This window comes from Bubalus bubalis, chromosome 22 (assembly GCF_019923935.1).
Source record: "Bubalus bubalis isolate 160015118507 breed Murrah chromosome 22, NDDB_SH_1, whole genome shotgun sequence".
Taxonomy (NCBI): Eukaryota; Metazoa; Chordata; class Mammalia; order Artiodactyla; family Bovidae; genus Bubalus; species Bubalus bubalis.
Genome location: NC_059178.1, coordinates 60,812,975 through 60,835,141, shown reverse-complemented (window position 1 = coordinate 60,835,141; position 22,167 = coordinate 60,812,975). Strand labels below are relative to the sequence as shown.

General features: G+C 49.6%; 1 protein-coding gene across 2 annotated transcripts; it reads right to left on the bottom strand.

Moving 5' to 3' along the window:
* Positions 1-2,622: 2,622 nt before the first annotated feature.
* Positions 2,623-21,913, bottom strand: SALL3 (spalt like transcription factor 3). Of its 2 annotated transcripts, XM_044934534.2 has the most exons (4): positions 21,757-21,912; positions 6,970-9,873; positions 6,413-6,753; positions 2,623-5,351 (listed from the first exon to the last, which is right to left on the bottom strand). In XM_044934534.2, the coding sequence occupies exons 1-4, from the start codon at positions 21,836-21,838 to the stop codon at positions 4,920-4,922; spliced, it is 3,759 nt and encodes a 1,252-aa protein (XP_044790469.2). In that variant the 5' UTR covers positions 21,839-21,912; the 3' UTR covers positions 2,623-4,919. The 2 variants fall into 2 exon arrangements, with proteins under 2 accessions (XP_044790469.2, XP_025129111.3); XM_025273326.3 differs by having other exon boundaries at positions 6,413-9,873; positions 21,757-21,913.
* Between the last annotated feature and the right edge of the window lie 254 nt (positions 21,914-22,167).

Genomic DNA, 22,167 nt, shown 5'->3' with positions numbered 1-22,167 from the left:
TCCCTCTGGGTTGGTCCAGCGCGCAGTGAATACTGAACTCAGCCATGAGGAAGAGCTTGAGGCAGAGTCGCTTAAGAGTAATTGGCGAGCCTTCCTTCTGAAAACATCACACCAGAACTGCACATGCAGTTATAAATTAGGACGGGAAACCCAGTGCTAATAGCGAGGTTCTCTAACTGCTCCCCAAGAAGAACGATGAGTCAACCCCTGCTCCGGTGTATCCTCTGCTGAGTGTCTACACTGACACAGATATCTGTATGTCGCCTTAATAAGGCTCTGCATGTGACGTGCATACATGACAAAATCCAATCCACCTGAAAAGGTCTCCTTTCTGACAGAAAATGCAGTCAGCATAATGTTCACAGAACTCGACTTTATTTTACCTTAAATATAGTTGCATTTTTAAAAGCTTCAATAAACTTAATGATTTTTTAAAAAAATCAAAGATACCAACACATTTTTCATGGTCCAAATATGATTCCACATATTTTCTTTAGCAAAGTCATTTGTAATAGATTTTTCATATTTATATTCTTAGCTAATCATTTGTATCTTCTCTCTATACAGATGCCATCAATTAGTCTGTCTATTGAATTCTGAAGGGGGCAGGGAAGAAAGATGTACATTAGTGGTAGTTGTTTAAAGAAAAAAAAAACAACACTGGTTTTTGGAAGTGGAAATTTTATTGTCATCAAATTCTCCCCTGCTATTGCAGATCGGGGAGCAAAGGGAGGAATTGCTGGGGCTCTCACAGGGCACAGCCTGGCCTGTCCCCAGCCTGAGCCACTTCGGGGAAGACCAGGGCCACTCAGCGACACTGATGCACCCACGGCCACCACCCTGGGACAAAGACGTGGACAGGAGAATGGCAGGAGAATGATTCTATGGTGATTTCATTTTAAGGTTTTCCGTTCATAAAAAAGTGCTGAAACAATACAGTGTTTTCCACTTAAGTGAAAAAGAAAAGGGTTTCATTATCTTCCTAGTGTTGCATGGAATATTTTGTAGATCAGATTTTCCCATAGCTCAAAATCAGCCAACAGACCCGCTCACAGAAACATTTCACAGCCTCTGCTTTTCAAAGACGCACCGGATCCCTAGAAAAACTTCTTGAAGGAGCGAAGGAGTGCCTCAGCCCAGAAACGAGCAAATGAGCACAGGACTTGAAACACAAAGGCTGAACCCGAGGTCCTCAGGTCGGCTGGCACGCTCGCAAGGTGACAGGCTGGCTGCAGAATTATACACATGTGACCTTATTATCCACTGAAAGCATGCACCAGGGGAAGAGACAGGGGTCTGGACTTCCGTGGCTTGGACAGCCAGCCAGAATAAATAAAGCGCGTTGAAGGTGGGTGGGCTGGAAATGCCACGCAGCCGCTGGTAACAAACAGCCTTGATGTTTGCCTCGGCTTCTGAGCACTGGAGCGGGTGCTGGGCGCTGCCTGCTGGGCATAGAAGGAGAGCGGGCAGGGGACCTGGGCTGCCTGGAAGCTTCCACACACGCAGAGTTAAACAGTGAGGGCTTCACAGCAATTGTTTTTTGGCCCTTAAGCAATGCTTTTTAATTAGTTTGAGATGTTAATTGTTCCTGCAACCAACTTAGAATAGAAATATATTTAAATAAATAATTTTTAGGGATTGTTGGCATTTATGATTCTTTGATATACTGTCTGAGCAGCTAGAGTTCATGTCAGGAAGAAGTAAATATCCAGGCTTGTTAAGCCCAAACACCTCTGGTTTTACACTGGAAACATTTTTGAATTAAGAAGTAAATCTCTCTTTTTTTTACATTTTAATTTATATTAATTACTTTAAACGACTATTGCCATATGTTAAAAAAATGACTATCTGATTTAGTTGGTTTCTCTCTCATAATTTCAACTCTAGCTCTGAAATCAACAGGGTTTTAATTCCGAAGGCTCATGACATATGACACCTGCCGGGGGACTGGCAGTTGTTGTGTGGTTAGTACCTTTCTCAGCACTTCAGAAACACCCAGCGTCTCCCAGGTGAACTTCACTGTGGCTTCTAGGTATCGGCAGTTACTTTTTTAAAAGAAGAAGTGGATTATATATGTTGAAATCCAGGAGCTACTAAATTAAGTAAGGTTTTATGCCTTATCACATGTTTTTGGCAAGGTAAAGCTTCTTTTCAAGTGAGGGGCACCCTTCATCTGGGACTGACAGGCTCAGGGAGGGCCCCGCACCTTCCTCCCTGGCCTGCTTCTTTGAATCACGGCTGGAGGCACAGCTATTTAGTTTTCCAGGGACCCAGAGAACTGAGGTTTTCCTCACGGCTCACCATGGGAGGGCCATTCAGAGTGCAGTCATTTTTGGACACTGTCAACAGTCTCTAGTCATTAGACATTTTCTACCACATCTTCTTCCATCAAAGATGTAAATTAAAAAAAAAAAACCCATAATCAAAAGGCTGTATTTTTATTTTATAAAAAGGTGAAACATGAAAATTTCAAGACCAATCAAGACACGCTTAGATATGGCTTAAATCTAAGCTGTCAGACCTGACTGACTGTCCTTGGAGAAACACCACAAATATACATCCACCATCAATGACCATAACCTCAAATGCCACTTTTTCCATTAGAATAATCAAGGAACGCCATTCAGAAATAATATTACATCCTGCATTTTATTCAATTCCATATGACAAAAATAGGAACCTAGACTAAGACATCCATTTCAATCAGTAGATGTGTCAAGCCACAGATTTCGTCATAAAAAATATTGGATCTGGGTAACAACTCTGCACTGGTTCAGGGAGGGCCCGGCCCTGCACGGTGCTGCAATAGAAAAATAAGTGTCTCTCCACCGTGCGGAGGGACAGCCTCACCCGGACACAGGCCGGGCAGTCTCACTGCCCGCCGCGAGCTGCCTTATGTACAGCACTTTACATTTCGCTTTTCTCATGGTATATACACATCTTTCTGGGAGGACAGAACACTACATGGTACCAAATACGACCCCCCCCAAAAAAAAATCACACCTAAAGGGACACAGATAAATAATAACAACATTCACTGCTGAAACACAGCGACACCGAGCACCTGTTTTCTGTTCCCGACACAGGCACACCCTCACCCATCCTGGGAGAAGAGAGGGTTCCCGGGGCTCACTCCATCCCACCTCTGTGGGAAACAGCGGGAGGGTTCCGTGCTCTTTTCCGACAGAAATCACTGCTAGGTCTGCTCATCTGTGAGGCTCTGAAACTCTGCTCAGTGACACGATGTGGTCTGCGCTTGCTGGGGCTCTGTTAGGAAGATTGTTCTAGAGCTCGGTCTCTGCTGAGGCGGCCAACTGCCCGCCTCCTTCCTCGAGGCTCGCCTCCCGGCGCTGCCCCCGGGCACGATGACCCGGGGGACCGTGCAGTCGGAGGAGGCCCCGCTTTCAGACTCCGGCACGCGTGCAGCACACAGAATGAGGTAGAACACACCACCTGTCCACACGGCCTGGCTCAGCCGAGCCGCTTGCACCTGCCCGGGGCCCTTCCCTGACTCGGAGCAGCTGACCATCACCAGCACAAGCCTGCACTTCGAGTGACTGGACCACAGTGCGCTTCGTTTGCATCTGAGAAGGTAATAAATAAATCAGAAACCAGAACATGTCCCGGTTGTGATGGATTATACTGCCCGACACCCGGCACCTCTCGCTTTATTGGACACAACGCCAGGCCTGCAGGCAGTCGGGATCTGGTCCGCGGGCGTGCGAGGAAGCAGCAGCGGGGACGGCGAGATCACACCCGCATGGCAGCTGCTCGGCTCCCCCCTCCCGGCTTGTGTTGGTGCCACAGCCCTAAGACGAGTCCACCAGAGTTCTGTTGGGGGTAGTCAAGCTTTTAAATGGGCTTTCTAGAAAAGTTAAATCTCTCAGTGTAAGAAATGGCAGGCCCTAGTTTACTGAGGAACGGACAAGTCCTGGTGGTTTTCCTGGTTAAGGAGCACAGATTTCTCGTATCGTTTGACCTAAGACCGTAACAGCTTTTTTTTTTTTTTTCATTTTCCTTCAATCAAAGTACTATTTATAAAATGCTTTACATCTTTTAAAATTTTCAAATTATAGACAAACCTCCCTAATACAAAATACTAAAAGTGCAGTAGTTATAAATTAAGAGTTTGCAACCACATTATACAAACATTACCTTTTTATTGTACAGCTTTGATAATGTGAAATATTTACTCACAACTGCTATAACGTTGTGAATAATTCACGGTGACGTCTGTCTGTGACTTGTTCCCAATTGCTGGGCTACAGACCACACTAGAGACCACTGTCCACATAGCAGCTACAGACATTTAAATTAAAAAAAAAAAAAAAAAAAAGGCTTGTTACTGACAGGTGCTTGCACACGAAAAGCATGCTGTTTCTTAACAGAACTTCACAATTTTGCCTGCATGGAAATCACCCACTTATTTATAGTAAAACAAATCTTGCTTTAAAAAAAAAAAATTCACATAGCCAGATGTATTCTGCAGTACAAAAGCTCCCGTTATAGTCAGGCTGCATTGTCTGTGACCCGCATCATCTGAACGTCATAAATACTACAGGGGAAGGTGCTGTGCGGGACCGGCGTCGGGCGCACTGGACCACGTCATTAAGATAAGAGTTCTGAAGACAGAGTTCAAGTTTCTAACTAATTCCAACAAGACCACTGGACAAGTTTCCCTGGCACAGGGAGGGCTCTGGAGGGATGGAACGGATGTGGTCTGAGCCCCTTTGGCTTCCAAGGCGGCTCTCGGAAGACGTCTCTTTCTGACTCAGATCTATCTCCAAGGTTGCCGAGTTCCCAAGTTCACCTCTAAAGGCGCAACCGGGCAGCGCAGGAGGCCACCTCGGGCGGCCACCCGGTGACGTCTTTCGCGCTCCGGGTGAACCGAGAAGGAGACCCACAGGGCAGGGACGTGGCTAGTTAATCCCAATCTCCTTGTTATCCTCAATGAACCGTGTGAATGGCCGGCTGCCTCCCGTGTCCGAGTTGGCTTTGTCCAGCCCTGCGATGGGCGGGCTGCTGCCTGGACGTGCCTTGTCCAGCCCGGTGGCCAGGGAGCCCAGTGGGGGGAGGGCGCTCCCGCTGAGACTCACAGGGAGCTGGGGGAGGCCTCCGTTCTGGATGACAGAGATCTCGTTGTTCTTCATGGCCAGCCCGTTGGTGATGGCAGCGGCGTACTGGTTCCAAAAGCTGGGGTCCACATTCATGGCCCGTGCGGCCAGATCCTTCTGGAACATCTCTGAGAACTTCAGGGCATCACCACCCAGCAGGGCCATGGGGTTCTCCACTGACAGGCGGCGGCCACGCCTGGCGGGAGCGTTGTTCCACATGTGGGTACCCATGTGCACCTGTGGGGACAGAGCCACACTCAGGCGTGAGCGCACCCAGCCTCCGGTTACAGGGCATCCGGGGCCAGGGGACGCCTTCCAGCTCCTTTCCATCCCCTCCTCCCCAGCCTGAGCATTCATCTGGGACAACAAACTTGTTAGGTGAGGTTTTCTGAACATCTGAGACATGAACCTGCAACACTCCTTTCGTCAAGTACAAGGCAAGCTGACCGATGAGCTGATGGACGCTCCTATCAGTTCACAGCTTGACAGCATGATTTCCCCACTAAGGTGTCAGACCCACAGGCCACCCGGAGGGTCCCAAAGCTCCCCCCATACCCAGATCATCTTCTGCTTGTAACTCCTGCCTTTCCTGTGCCTTTCTCTGGTTTTCTCCCCAACAGAGAGGGAACGTCTGGGCACCTGTGGTCAGCAAGGACCTCAGGTGGCCTTCAGGAAGTGGAAACCACGTCCACAGTGCCTACTGAAGGAGGTTGCTGAGACTCCACATGCAGCTAACCTGGGCTGGAAAGCAGCACGCTGGCCTGAATGGCTCCGTGGTGCTGGCCACACGGCCTGCCTCCAGGGAAGATGGCTGCCTCGCTGCATCTTTGATACCAACATTATATCATTGTACCGTTTGCCCCTGGCCCTCAGGCTGGGAAGCTTCTGCCAAACGCCCACCGGGCCCTCTTGGCAATCACGTGGACAAACCCACAGATCACAGCCCTGGCCTCTGGACAGGATCAGCAGTACTTGTGTCATGTGGAAGCATTTTAAAGCCTAGCTATTTTGGTATCAGTGACCCACTGGACTCAGGGCAGCAAGTGTGCATCTCCCCAACACCCTGCAGCCACTTAGGTGGCACCAGCCTCTCAAGGGGAGGACAGACCGGCACGGAAGGCAAGCTCCTCGCTGGGCCCTGGACGTGCGTGGGAGCGCCACATGGAACACACATACCTGGGCACACATACAAGGCAGACTCGCCCATAACACTCATAGACATGGCACACGCATGCTGTTTCAGGGGTACCCCTCAGCCAGGACCACAGGAGGTGAGGGGGCTCCCGGGCGACCCTCACCTTAAGGTTGCCCTTGGTGGTGAAGGCTCTCCCGCAGATGGTGCAGCCAAACGGCTTCTCCCCAGTGTGGGTGCGCTCGTGGATCTGCAGGGCACTGGCCGAGGAGAAGGTCTTCCCACACGACTGGCAGTTGTGCTGCTTGGGGGTCCGGCGCGGTGGGGGGGCCAGCATGGGTGCGAGGCCAGGGCTCATCACCGTCGGGGGCCCGGGGGGCACCTGGACGGCAGCCGGCAGCGGCGGACCCTCAGCCAGCAGGCCGGCCTTGCTGTGCCCGTTCACTTCCGTTTTGATGGTGGTGGGCGTGGAGCCAGGGCCCAGGCTCGGGGTGCCCTGGCTGGGACCTAGAGTAAAGTTGGGGTCAAGCAACTGGGGAGGCAGCTCTCGCAACCTGTGGGTCAGTAAGTGCTGCTTTAAGTTACCCAGTGTGGAGCAGCCGCGCCCGCAGACCGCACACACGAACGGCCGCTCCTTGGTGTGGCTGCGGAGGTGGATCTCCAGGGCGCTCCTGCAAGCAAAGGGCTTGGCACACACACGACACACAGTGCTCGCACACTTACCCCGATCGCGGCTCAGGAACAGCAGGCTAAAGGGGGCCTCCTCCTTGACGGCCGGCCGGCATGGGTGGGTGGCCGTCAGGTCCAGTGCCCCTCCGTTCTCGGGGCCGGGGGGCGGGCTGTCCGGCTTTTCCGTCTTCAGTGGGGTTTCCTGGGGCTCCTCCTGGGCGCCAAGGCCCGGGGACTTGGAGGGCAGGCTCTCGCTGTTACTGTTTCCGGGTGACAGGGCCTGCAAGGAGGAGGACGACTCAGACAGGGCCGGGCTGCCCGCACTCCGGCTCTCCAGGTCTCCCACGGCCGAGGACGAGTCGTTGCTCAGGCGGTCGCTCTCCCCAGACCCGTTCTCCAGGGACTTGAGGGCACTCAGCTGCGGACAGCTCATGACCGAGTCCATCATCTTCATCTGGTTCTCCAGGGCGGCGATGCTGGAGATGACAGAGGGCGGGGAGGGCGGGCAGGAGCCCGAGAAGGCCAGCAGCGGCTTGTTTGGGTCGCCGGCCGGGTCCTTCAGCTCTGCGTCATCCTCCAGGGAGTTGTCATCCATGTCGTCGTCGCAGGTGCTCAGGGCATCGGCGGCCTTGTCGTCGTAGGGCAGGGCGGCGTCCATGGCGTCCTGGAAGCCCTCGGGCAGCGGCGTGTTGGGGATCTGGCCCCCCATGTGCATGCGGATGTGCTGCTGAAGCACCACGGCGTTGGTGAACTTCTTCTGGCAAATGGGGCAGGAGTGCTGCACACGCAGGGGTGGCTTGGCGCGGTGCACGCCGAAGTGCGTCTTCAGGTTGCCCTTGGTGGTGAAGGCACGCCCGCAGATCTTGCACTTGAAGGGCCGCTCGCCCGTGTGCGTCCGGTAGTGCATCTTCAGGGCGCTCTGGCAGCTCAGCACGCGGTGGCAGATGACGCACTGGTTGGGGTCTGTCATCTTCTTGTCTATGTTCTCCACCAGCTGCTGCAGCTTGGAGGTTTCGGACGTTTGCATAGAGTCAAGCAGCCCTCCGAAGGGGAACTTGGCTTTAAACGGCTCGGCCCCGGCCGGGAGGACCGGGCTGCAGAGGCCTGGGGATGCGCTGCTGTCCGCCAGGGCAGACGTGGTGGAGACCTGCCCCGCTGTGGCCGGGAGGTCCCCTACCCTGGCGTTTGTGCAGGGCAGGCTCATGGGCTCGGTCTTGGGCAGGGAAGATCCACCGGGCGCCGGCTGCGGGGATCCCGCAGCCACCGGGACGCCTGCCTCAGAGCTGGTCAGGCCTGGGGACAAAGAAGGGCACTCGCTGGACGCGGGTGAGGGCCGCTGCGGGGAGCGGCTGGCGGGGGTGAGGCTGGGGGAGTCCACGTAGCTGCCGACGCCCACGCCCGGGAGGGTGGGTGGGAGCTGCAGCCCCACTGAGGTGGGCACAGTGGGCAGTGCTGGCTTGCTGTCCAGCCAGGTGGTGACCGGTTTCTCTGGCGGCAGCGACATCCCGTAGGGAATCCCAGAGCAGGTGGGCACGTTGTCCAGGTACTCGGGCACCGGGTAGGGGTTCATCTGGATGTGGGGGTACTTCTCCTTGTGCCTCTGGAAGTGCACCTTCAGGTTGCCCTTGGTGGAGAAGCGGTTCCCGCAGATGTTGCACTTGAAGGGCCGCTCGCCCGTGTGCGAGCGCAGGTGGATCTGCAGGGCACTGTCACTCCCGAACACTTTGGCGCAGAACCTGCACTTGTGCTTGAAGAAGGGGTCCTCAGTGCTGGCCTTGGGCTCGAACACCGACACGTTGGGGGGCTTGCCCTTGCGGTGCTTCATGAGGGCCGACAGGGGGTCCAGCGCGTTGGCCGTGGCCGCGATGCTGACCAGCGGGTTGGGGAAGATGACGCTGCTGGCGGAGGTCTGAGGTAGCAGTGGGCTTGGCAGGCTGGGTGTAGAGGTGAGCAGCGGCCCGGGCCCCAGGGTGGGGGGTGTGGGGGCGTTCTGTGGCCGGGAGGCGCCCCCCGAGGCGCCGGCCGCTGAGGTGGAGGCCGTGGAGGTCGCGGGGGCACCGGAGCACGCGGGGGCGCTGGGCTCCGGCGCCGAGGGGCCTCCGCTCGCTACGTGCGGGGTGCTGGCTGTGGACGCCGGCGCAGCCAGGTGCTGGGGGCCCTCGTACGCCGCCGGTGGGGCGGCGGGTCCCTGCGCCGTGGCCGCGGGGCCGGTGCCGGTGGAGAGTGGCAGGGTGTGGTGCGCGGCCGGCCCGGGGTGCAGCGGCGGCCGGGATGGCGGCAGCGGGCGGCTCATGAGGGCCACCTGGCTGCGGATCTGCTCGATGAGCTGCAGCTGCTGCACCTGCTGCTGCTGCAGGGCCACGAGCTGCTCCAGGATCAGCGGGAGGGCCGCGGCCGCCACGCCTCCGCCCGGGCCCGCCGCGCCCGCGGCCCGCGAGGTCTGCGAGAACTGCGCTACGGCCACCTTGGTGCTCAGGAGGGTCTCCAGGGTCACGTTGGTGCTGGGCATGCCGTAGGCCGCCCCGGGGGCCGGCTCGGGGCCTGGCGGTGGAGGCGGCTGCCCCGCTTGCACCGCGCCCGGGCCCTGGAAGCCCTTGTCTGCGGGCGCGCCCACCTCCATGGGCTCGTCCTCCCGCTCCGCCGCCCTCGCCTCCACGGCCTCCCCGCCCTCCGGGGCCGCCGCCACCGCTGCCGCCGCCTCTTCTGCGGCCTCGCTGTCCGCGCGCTCACTGGCCGAGCTGGCCGGGGACGCCTCAGGGAAGTCCTCGGAGGGCGGGGCAGGCTCATCCTCGCCCACGATCAGCACCAGGGGGTTCTTGGTGCAGGCCTCCTTGTGCGCCAGCAGGTCGGCCCACTTGAAGAACTCGGCGCAGCACTTCTCGCACACGTGCGTGTCCTCGCCTCCGCTCCGGCTCTCGTTGCCGCTGTCCGCGTCCTCGGCACCCTCCCCGGGGGCCGCTGGAAAAGCAAGACATTACATCAGCCCGGTCTCGAGAGACAGCCCGCCCTCCATCTCAAAATTTTGCACATAAGTAAAATCAATATTTTTTATTCTGTACAAATTACCCCACTTCAACATTTCTGACGTCCTGGTGTGTGTATTCTATGACTCTTTCTAGCTAGCTAATCATTTTCTTAGCACAATCCATCAAATTATGAGGCTCTATCAATTGTGGATACTGCTTCTTAATGAAATTCCATAGAAGCCATTGATTTCCAATATTTTCATACAATCTGCAGCCACCCTGTCTGTTGGGTACAAAGCCAGCCTTCGATGGGCTCATTAGGACTCCCCTACCATCCGGCTTCCTCATTTCCAGCAAAATCAGAGATGCCTTTGCCAGTTCGCTTAACATTGCTAAACTAATCTGTAACCTTTCAAACTCACGTCAGCACCTGACAGGGGAGCCGGCTGCAGCCTCTCTCCTGGGCTCCGACCACGGAGATTTATTATCTTTATGCCGCGCGGAGACATTACAGATTTAATGTAATTCTACAGAACCTTTCAAATCAATGGGCATTTATTTCATGGAGGAAATTTCAGCTAAATACTTTCATTTGTAAATATAACAAAGAATATATAAGCACTTCTTACATCTCTGCTCAGAAAAACAATCTCCCCGACTTGCAGTTCGATCCACACATCAATCCTGTATCTTTTTAGTGGGTGCACTTGCCTCCAGATACAGTACGTTTCTACATTTCAGGATTCACCAAACGAATACCATCAATATAGTCTGTGCCTAAAATTAATCATGTTTAATACAATTAATTGCCTCTGTCAGATGCAATATTTCTTGGCAAAATGAACCAAAATTATATGTTACTGTTACTAGCCAATCATGTCCCACAGATTGTTAACAAACTAGAAATTATATATTTAAAGTTCATTTATGTTGACATGTTTAACATGAGAATGTTGTAGTCAGACACACTTTTTGTACCTATTTTCATCTATTCACATAGAAAGACTTAGCAAATTATATGCTTGTGCCATGGTGGAAACCCTCTAATTGGTTACACATGTTTAATTACTGTTGTAGGCAGCGACTTGCCGACTCCCGTTACCCTCTTGTGCCGAATAACAACCCTGTATAATGAATGATTCTCATTCACACCTGATCAAATAAATAGCTATACAGGAAGGAGAAACCAACATCCGAGGACATGCCCAGCTCCTATTTTCAGGGGGCTGGGGTGACAGGCAGCCCTCAACGGGGTGCTCAGGCTCCCTGTGCCGGCCTGGGTAAAACTGCCTTGCAACTGCTTTTTGTCAACTTGCGGATGGAGTGACAGCAACAAATCACCTGGACAGAGACAAGTGACAGCTTCAAGCCGGCCCTTTGTTGTCGTGCGCAGTGGAGTGTGAGCGCCATGCACCCTCAGGTCCACATCCCCGAAAACCACTGACTGTTGAAACATCAACAAATGGATTTGCTGAGAAGCCTCCATGTTTTCTCGTTTAGGGTTTTAGGGAAGGAAGGATTCGGCACTGATCTCAGTTGAGAAATCTGACTTGTAAAAAATATCCAGTGAAAACATTTAGTCCCTCCGCTAGAGGAGAAAATAAAACTATAATTCGAGGCTGGTCGGCTGCTCCCCGCGAGGCTGCTGTTTCCAGGTAATTTATACGTGCCTTTAAAAAATTATTAGTGGTGTTCAATTAGCATTTTCTTAACTGGCTCAACCATTTGATAGGGGAAAAAGTTAGAGCTGCAGCCCATAAAGACCTGCTAGACTTTTAAACTAAATTCAGTGCTGAAGCTCAGACTGCAAGGAGTCTCCTTACTGCACAGAGGCAGGAGCGGAATCGGTGTCTGTAATGAGGTCGAGTGTAGCTGGAAGCAAAGACATGGCTGATTTATACTGCAGATAGCAGCGTTAACAAAATAAATACTTGGAGTACTTAACTTTGCTCTATGTATGCAAAATCTGATCTGAAACTCGCAAGGGTTATGGAACAGGGCAGGGAAAAAGCCTCAACTCTTCAGGTAAATAATTTCTTAATGATAAGAAAACACGGGCTATCTCACATTTTAGTTCACCTATTTTAAAAAGGCAAAGAATCTCTACAATTTGTTTATAACAGTGGGTTGTTCTCCTGCAGACCCACATATTAAAAAAAGCACTAGTGGACATTTTAAAAAGTTCATCTGCATTAAGCAATCAAGTTGGAATCAGTGTTATACTGTATCATAAATAGTGTAATTATCAGAACACAAAATATTCTAAAAGTTAATTTTAACACTTTAAAGCTATGATATAAAAGGCCAGCCATAGTCTTCATAGAGTTTTAATTTTAATACTTTTTAAAAAGAAAACTACAAAAAAAGAGAAAAATACAGAGAAATTAAATACTGCTAATTTTTTGAAAAATTATTTTTACATCTTTATTCCCCAGAGAAGAAAAAAATGTATAACTTACATGGTATACAAAAGCATTCACATGGTATATACATTTACAGTTTTACACAATTAAACACGGTGTATATTTTGTCCAAAGAATATTTTTCATTTTCTTTTCCAAAAAATTATGATTGAAGTACAGTTGATTTACAATGTTGCATTAGTTTCAGGTGTACAGCAAGGTGATTATTTTGTATATACACATATTTATGTTTTATTTCTGTATTCTTTTTCCGATTCTTTTCCATTATAGATTACTAAAGAATAACAGTTGAATATAGTTCCCTGTGCTATATAAGAATATATTTTTTAATATGGAGTATGTATTGGGGACAATTCACAGAGAAAATGCTTGGAAATTGGCTGACTGCTGGATCGCTTTAAGTGCGACGATTGCCAGAAGAATTTACGTTAACTTACATCTTTACCAATGAGCATTGCCCAGATTTTCTTTGTAACAAATTATGGCATGTGAAATAAGGAAACAGGATTTTATTTTACACTGTACTTTTCCCTAAGGTTTTAAGAAACCCAAATAAATCTCTATTTACTTTAAAGATACATTTTTACATTTCCATTGGCTTTTTTCATGTGTTAAGTATGTGGGGTTCACCTGCAAAGTCAAGAAAGCTGGGAAGGTAATTTCCTCCTGTCCCCACTGCAGGTGGGCAAAATTATAACTGTGTCTCAACTGTAGAAACCGTGCACAGAATAATAATATTTAAGCACTATCTACCAAATAATAAGCCATTTTGTTTAAAGGAAATTGATAATTAAAACTAAACACAATGAAGATATTCTTGCCACAGTAAAATAAACTTGCATTGTATGCCTCTAAAATTGAAGAAGGAAAGCAAAATTGAAGAGAGGAAATAGGGTGAAAATGGCATTCTGAACATTAGGGCCTGTTAGTTCATTATGTTAATGAACCTAACTAAACAGTTGTTGGATTTTACAAGCAAAGTTTCGTAATAAATTTGCCTTTTAACTAAAACATATTTAAAAAACTACAATCAGTGAAGAAAAGAAATTCCTCCATACAATTCATATTTCGTATTGAGGGCAAATACTTTAGCACCACCACCTATAGTTTTTCTTACTGGGGTCTGCATGAAATACGGTAACATGATCACTTCAATTGTTAATTTCTACTTGTTTCACTATCAAATCTGAGTGGGATTAGCATTCCATGAAAGTTATAGAGAAGCACAAATTTCACAAGACAGTCTTGAATGCAATGAATACAAATGAAAAGACTCTAATATGTCACGTGTGGAACAGAAATTTTGGGTGCATATTTTAAGAACGTTTTTAAAGAACAACAAGCACTTCAACTGAATTGGTTGGGAGAGAAGAACCAAAGCGAGCCTGTTTCACTGGGGACAGAGCTCTTTAGAAGCAGCAAGACTGCACTTGAGTCCAGAGGGAAAGCAGCGACCTTATGTCGCGTTCGGGGTGAGACGCAAAATAAGTTGTTATAACTTGCTTCTCGTTACAGTGGCTACGCGCATCGTGTTACAGCGTAGACATGCTAATCTGGAAGTACTTATCTTTAAAAAAGTGCTTTCTATAACAAGAAAACCCTTATAGGAAAGATCTGACAGCAGCTCCAAATTTTACCATATGACGTCTCAAGTCCTTTAATCCTGCCATTGTTTTAAGCCACTATTGTGTCGGATTCAACTATCTTTTAATTAAACTTACACTGGACACTGGCTTTTGCATTCTACAAGTAGAAGTTATTACATCCGTTTGCTGATATGGCTTTAGAAGTTTTGTTTCACGGGAAAGCCATGCCCATCAGCCACTGTAGCCACAGGACAAGTTTGAGAAATGTATTTCCATGCAATAGGAAATTCTTTCTTCCTAAAAGGGACAATTGAAAAACAAGCATTGTTAACATTATCATTAATGTCAAAATAATTTATTGTTTGCATATTGGCAGATCAACGACTTAAGAGACTTAACTGCACATAGTCAGGGGCTTAGACTGTGCAAGGGTTAGAACTAGTGGAGAAAAATGCCAACCAGTGCACCCAGGAACAGAACTTAGGCAGGAATCTTCCCTTCTTGGTTAACAGGAGTATTTGGTCGAGGTTACTTTCTGAAAGTGCCACACAGCTTTGCTGGACTGACTGAGTGTCAACGAGAAGAAGGAGCTGTTGTGAAAATAACTTTATTTTGCTAACATGAAGGATGCATTGGCCATGGCTGCCAGCCCGGCGATGGGGTCTGTTCTCCTGGACGCAGTCAGGAGGAGGGACACGCAGGAGGCTGAAGCTATTTCAATTGGAGAGGAAATGTGCAATTAGTTTACAGCTAGCCCCACACTTACTATTTATACATGAGATTTTCAGGGCTTCTAACGCTCACCATTCAAGCACTCCTGAGCACATGTGCCACAGGAGGGGCAAAAGGCTTCCCTTGCCTTTCAGAGAGAGGCCTTCGACCTAGGGAGGGCCTCAACGGCAGTATTAAAAGTACATATTTTCCCCCTTCTCACTAATAAAAACACAGAGGATGTTTAACAAAAATGTCCCCTTTATAACTCTCTGGGTGTGAAAGGACCTCCCCTTGCACCATCTCTCTCTCAGCTCTGATTCCCGGTCTGCTATACAATATACAAGGATCAGGTTATACAGGGATCAGGTCTTCACTGCCTGCAAAAGCTAAGGTGGTCTTCCAAGTAGAGATGACCTGGCAGAGTGCTTACATGCCCGATGATCTTTTTAAGCTACAAGTAAAAAGCATCACTGTAATATTGATGAGAATATTTGCCACATGACGCTTTCCCCAAAAAATTCTAAGTGGAGTTCTCAGTAAGGCGTTTTTATTCTCTGCGTCCTGAGGGCAGTACCTTGTAAATAAGTAACCACTTACATAGAGCAGTAAACAGGTGTTTGATAATTTTGTTGATCAAGCTCAAACTTTCACCTTGATTCTGCTACACTTTTTAATTCCTTTTAACAAGAGGAGAAGCAAAAGTTGTCCCTTACGGGAAAATGGATGTTAACCTCTTCACTTTAATTAGTAACTGGGAAACGACACGTGGGTCTCGAGGAAAGGAAACTGTACTTTTCTCCTGTGCCTTTTCCCTCCCTTAAAAATCTAAGAAGCATTTTTCAAGTTTTCCCAAATTGTTAGGAGACACTATTTTCTTGCAAATTAATTCTTTTTAACTCCTTATGATAGCTTTGAATCCCATAAAGAAAGATGAATTATCACATACTGAGCCCAAGCTGTGAAACAGGAGGAGACAAATAGAGACCCCTACTGTGTTTAACAATGTAGAAGAAATTCCAGACGCGATAGAAAAATTTTGTCCTTTCCCTAGACCTCCAAGCGTGTGCGCTCGGAGCCGGACAGCGGAGGGCGCTCGCGCCTCGCCCAAGCCGCGCTGACCCGCAGGCCGGCTTCCGCCGACTCAGTGGCCCACGCCTCAAATGTGTTAAGGACGGACCACCTGTGGCACAGGCACCAAACGCCTTCTGTCTAAAAGGTTTGCGGGTTCTCCTCTGCGGGGTGAAGCACCGGGGAGGGAGAACACTGTTTCCTTTATGGACGCACGCAGCTGGAAAGCAGCCACAGCGTTCACTTGTCTTAACTATCTGCCCGACGCTGTATCAAATAATAAGATGTTTGTTGCACTTCAAGGTTGCACAATCGTTCTTTCATTCAGATGTTATGCTGTAATCACCCTTCCGATGAATGCACGGATATCACTATCTGTGCCTCACGAGCAACGCACAAACCTGAAATTCGGCGGCCAATGCAGACCATTTCGATCAAAACTAGGGGAGGGGAAAAGCACGGTTTGTGCTGGGTCACTTTTTTGGCCCAGATAAACCCACACATGAAACTAAACGTGCTACTCCACCATGCATCTATGCAGACAATTGCCTAGGTCCTCCTCGAACTCCTCACTTTTCATATCCACCGGCACAACGATAAAGAAATAAGCCAAGCCTCTCGGATGTACAAACACCTGGCCTGAAGAGCCCCACGGCTGCGCGCACTGGCGCCGTGTCCAGGAAGAAGGTGCCCATCCGTCGACTGTAACCGTCGACTCCTGCACTCGGTCTCAGGTTATTAAATCATTTCCAGGATTTGCCATCACCTCAGCACACTGTTCCATTTCTACAGGGGAAGTTTACACATGAGCAAAAAAAAAAAATCCTCCAGGAAAAGCTCTGCCTGGGGTCTGAAGCCAGCGTCTGCCTGCGCTGAGCCTACAGTCAACGATCAAACGGCGGTCTGGAGAGGGCACTCAGCAAAGAGGACCAGGAATGCCGAAGAATTAAGACCAAGAGCCACGGCACCTGCAGGGTTAATTAAACAGTTCAAGATGTAACAGCCGCACAAAAGAAAACGGGTCTCTCTCCCTCTTGGAGAACTATAAACACTTGTGCTGAACTAGCCGGGCATCTGATAAGCCCAGCAGCACAGGGCAAACCTGTGGGTCCCCAGTCCACTCTCAGAGCCAGTGTTAACACTTAACAGAACACTGGTGAGTCCTGTTGCCAAGGTCAACAGCGCAGATGCACTAATTGTATTATGAGCTTGACATCTAGTGGCCACCCCTGGCAGGGCAAAGCAGGCAAAGGTTAAACCAGCAGGTCTGTTGCAGCAGTGCTCTGAGCCACCCACCTTTGGTAGAGCAGTAGGAAGCTGCCAGTCCCCTGCAAGCCCACCTTCTCACAGATTCCAGGCCACCAGGCAGGACCCTGTGCGGCCCCAAGGCTTCCCGGAACACGGAGGGGGAGGGGTCCCGGATAGTCAGCAGGACTAATCCGAGATGCCTGGAAAAGACAGGCCCATGGAGGGGCGCCGGGATGCCACCCCAGAGCCTCAGGTCTCCCTGGACCCGAGCTCTTGCCTTTAATTAACAAACAGGCCAACCCTGATCTCTCACATAAACAGAGCCCGTTACATTATTTTATTATTTCAATTAATATTTCACACTTGCTGTGATACGACTTGCCTTACTCGTCAGCTTGGAAATCACACGGTTAACTGCTTTCGAGATCACAGAAGTGTTCAAATTAGAGAGAAAAACCTAAGGAGAGGGCTTAAGTTTATGTCAAGTAATAGTGAAAAACTGAAAAAAATCTAAGGACAGGGCTCTTTTTAAAATATAAAAGTTTATGTAGAGTAATAGTAAAACGTTCAATGTCTACATAGATTTTATTTACGCCTGGTCTTATACGAAGTGTGGGCAGCATCACACATGTGATGGCAAACCTGGCCCACCAGCAGTGGGGGCAGCTCTCTGCCGTTCTTATCCTGGCAACCGGTCAAGAGACCATGAAGGAAATGAAAACTGACAAAACAACAAAACCTCTTCCTCTTGTAAGTAGTATTTAACAATTCTCCTTCTTGAAACTATGTCCAGCCTTAAAGGATGGGGCATGACCTCACTGGCAGTTAAGCAGGTTTTTATTTCATGCAAATAAAATACTTACATTTAAGGATGTTAAATTCTAACTGGTGTTCAGTACAGAACGGAAACCTTGGTTGCACCTTTGCTGAATTCTCCCCAAAAGAAAACGTTCTCAGAGCTATCTTGGGGTGAATGGCAAAGCCTCTTAGAGACTGTAGTTGAAAATGAAATCTGACCCACTTTTGCCTGCTTTTGCCATCATCTTGTATACAAAAAATAATCAGCTTGCTAAGTAATTCCTGCTGTTGGTCCATACCTTCTTCCTTTTCTGGATCTAAACAGATCCAAAAATATTGGATTATGCATAGATTGTGGAAGTTTAAATGTGCCTTAAAAAAATCCCTAACTCTTACATAATCAGCTCTTTCTCTGTATGGTGGGAATTAATTGGCAGACTTTTTATTGGTCGCCAAATTATGCATTTTTAAATAGATTAGGATTTTAACTGCCATTTTAAAAATAAATGTTTGCAAATTCTCCTTTTCCTTTCCCCTCCTGCTTAACTTACTCCTTACCTTTCATGTTTCAGAGAAAACAGTCTGCCTACGGATGTTAGAAAGTGCCTTCTGTATTGTTTCCTTTGCAATGCTGAATTGTAAGTGTGTGAGTGAGTGCCCTGAGCGCTGAAGGCAAACCGTGCACAGACAGATAAAAGAGAAAAGATCTCAGCACCCAGGGCTGGGGGCCTTCTTCCCCTTAATTTAAACACAGTCGATGAATACCACTGGTAAAGTCTTAAATCACAGGATCACCACATTTTAAAGGATTTTTAAGATAGCCATGTAACTGTGAATTGGCAGAAAATAAAAAACAAACAAGATACAGGATGGCAAACTGATTTAAATTATAATATTCTTTTGTTCTTCCTCATATACATATTTTCCTTCTAACGACAATAAAATATATCCCTCCTAATTTGTATTTTATCCAATGAAGGAGAGCAATAATACACCTTTTAAAGCTCTTAGTAGGAGTGTAAGTGCTGTTCCATCATTAGAAGTTTTAATTAATTTTTCTTAGAACAAAAACATTCAGCTGGCTCAAAGGATTTCCATATTGGTGGCATACATTTAATTAACTGAATCCTAAAACTGCATCCCATTTATTTCTAAATTTTCAGAAACAAGAAGGAAATACTTTGCAATTTTAAAAGATAGTACCTATTGGGAATATAAGTCGAGTCCCAGCCATCCTTAAAACACGCCTTTAACAACAGAATAACTTTAGAACTTTATGTAAATCTTTATCACTTTTTCCCGTTCTACATACGTCATCATAGTTCACTTTTGCAATAAGGTCTGGAAAGCGCTAAGGCATTTTTGGATAGCTGTCTTTTCACTGCTTGCCTAAAAACTAAAGCCTGAAAAATAACAGTCACATTTCTCTTTTAAAAGAAATAAAGCCTTTTACTGTAAATTGATGTGGCTGTGCACTCTGCCCCGCCCATACCATACTAAAAATTTTGCATAGAATATTTGTGTTTCATGTCATTATCAAGAACTTTCAATTTTATTGCAGGCATTTACTGCTTTAATTAACATGTAACACCCAAAGTGATACAAAGGAATTATTTACTTCCTTTCTAAAACAATGTAAACTTAGTTCACTTATAACTTGATGCATAGTTTGTTTATTTCCACTGCTTTTAACAAAATATAATTCTGAGAATATCTGAATTCATGGTGGAGTGATTTAGTTTTCACAACCATTTATCTTAAAAAAAATATTTTACTTAATTCTCCTCCTAATGGCGATCAGCACAACAGAGTAATACATACATGAACATTCCTTAAGTGAACAGAGAACAGAGTATCTTTTATGCTCCATGAACAATCAGCTTCAGAATAATTAAATCAGAAAGAACTATTTTTTAAACAGTTTGCCGGAACAATCGCGGGAACACACTCCTTGACTGAGACTCAGCCCCAGACAGGCTATTTTTGGCCTGTTGCAAAGTATGATCAGGAACTGTGGCAATATCTTGATTACAACTCTGAATGATTGTGAAAAACATAGCCTAGACAAAAACTTTAATCCCATGGTGGGTTAAAAAAAAAAAAATCCTGAATATGTTTCACCCCTAAATAAATTCAGTAACAACAAGGGGAATTCAAAAGAGAACTTGTGAATAATTTACTCCATCTTAGGTTTTCAAATAAGGGCTCTGGACCCCTCCACATGCTACACTAGGAGGTTCACCATGCTCGCATTTCTGAAGTGAAATTAAAAATGAATAGCAGTGCCTCAGCTTGTTAATTGTTAAATACAAGGGGTTTTACTCTATTAATTAAAATATGCTTTAATAAAAAGAGACATTGCACATTTTGATAACGACCCTACAAAGCTGAGAAGTATTTACATTGTTGCATTTTGGGGCGGCAGTGAAAGCCGATTTTAAGCTATTCAGGAGCCACAATAATAAAGCTTTAAAATTCCTCACTGGGATGCAATGTAGTTCTTTTGAAGGAAAGACTGTCTTTCTCATTCGGCAGAAATAAATCCATTCATTTGATCATGTAGTCATTGAGGGCAATAGAAAACAAACCAAGTGTGAGAAATTCTATGTGATGAAGTAAACAAAACAAAAAAAAATCCATTTCCATGACAAAAAGATTCTTTGTCCTTAATCTACCCACCATATGCAAGCGTTTCTTTTTAGCATATCTCCCGTTCTAATCTTGGGTGACCAGGCGACACAGATAAGAACCTCTTACCTCCGCTGCGACAAAAAAGACCCTCACGAGTTCACGAATTTTATTTAATTCCTGAATTCCCAGCCGCGTAAGAAGCCTTTGCTCCCTTCTCCATCCCGATGTGGACGAATACCTGCTTTTGCAAACTTTACGGCACCGCTCGCTAAACTCTTCAACTCCTTTTATTTTCTGCAGCCTAGTTCCCAAAGCAAAGATGCGTATCTGCTCTAAACCACTTATAATAGGTTAATCCAAAAAGTTGGCCGGCCTGTTTCGTAAGGATCACACTACTCGGTGCCCGGGCTCCGGGCAAGTGCAGGGTCGCCCCGCGTCCCGCGATAGCCCCGCGGCCGCCCCTCCCGCACCCTGGGGACCCGCGGGCGGCGCGAGGCCCGAGCCTTCACTTTCCCGGGCTGGGGCGCGCCAGGCCAGCCCGCTCTTGGCCCGGAGCTTACTTTCGCGGCTCCTACCTTCCCTCCTGGATGGGCAGGAAGTCCCTACCCCCCAGCCGACTGCAGAAGTGGCCGCGGCGCCTCCAAGAGCAGGAAAAGGCCCAGAAAACCGAGAGGCTACAGAAGCGAGCCGGGTCCTACCGCGTGCACGACCACCCCCCGCGCCGCGGGGCAGCTCACCCGGGGTTAATTCCCAAGGCGGCCATTAGGAAAGGCCAGGCCACACCGACTTCCTACTCGCCTCGGAATGGGATGGCTGGTTTGTCGGCGCGCCCGGACCTCGCAGGCTCCGCGGCCCTCGGGGCACACCGGGCGCCGCTGGCCTGCCGGGGAGGGGGAGGCCGCGGTCAGGGAGGCGGATCCGCTCCGAGAGCTCACCGCCTGGGGCGCCGGGCGCCGAACAAAGCTGCCCCGGCCCGCATCCGGCGGTGGGAGACCCCGGGACGCGTCCCCGCCGCCGCGCTTTCCCGAGTGGGCGCCGCGATCGCAGAGGCCAGGCCCAGTGTCCAGGCGTGGGGAGCCTGGGGGGCGGCGCGGAGGCGGCAGCTCGGCCCCTCCCGCCCGCGCCCGGCTAGGCGCGCTGGCCTCCGCGGGGCAGCGCGGGCTCCCAGCGGTCCCCGAGCCCTGGCGCCTCCGCGCGCAGCTCAACTCCCGGCGGCCGAGCCAAGTTTACTTCGCCCGAAACTCCCGCGCCGCGCGCTCCGGCGGAGGAACGGATCCCCAGGCTGGCCTGCCCGGGTCGAGCGCCACACGGCAGGCACCGGCTCGCGGGAGCCCGGGCACTTTCCGGGTCCGCGGGGCCCACGCTCCCTCCAGACGCCCGGCCGCCCCGCGATCCGCGGCCCCTCACCGTGCTCGGGAGCCCCGTCCGGCGGCGGCAGCTCCTCGTCCGACTTGAGATGCTGGGGCTTGGCCTGCTTGCGCCGAGACATGCTGCTAGCGGCGCGCGGGCCCCTCGCAGGGCAGCGGCATCAGCGGGGCGGCCGGCGGGGACGGCGCGGGGCGGCCGGGCGGGCGCGGGGCGCGGGGCGCGGGCGGCGGCGGCGGCTGCGCGGGCCGCGCATGGGGCTGAGCAATTAGGGTGGTGAATAATGCATGGCCATTAGCAGAGGGCCGCGCCGATTGGCCGGCCTCCAGCGGACTCGGGCGGCCTATGCAAATGAGGCCGCGCTCGCAATTAGCGGCCGCGCGGCGAGGAGGGGCCGTCGCCTGCGGGACCCGGGCGCGCGACCGGCGCCGCCTCACATCGCGGGCTCCGCGC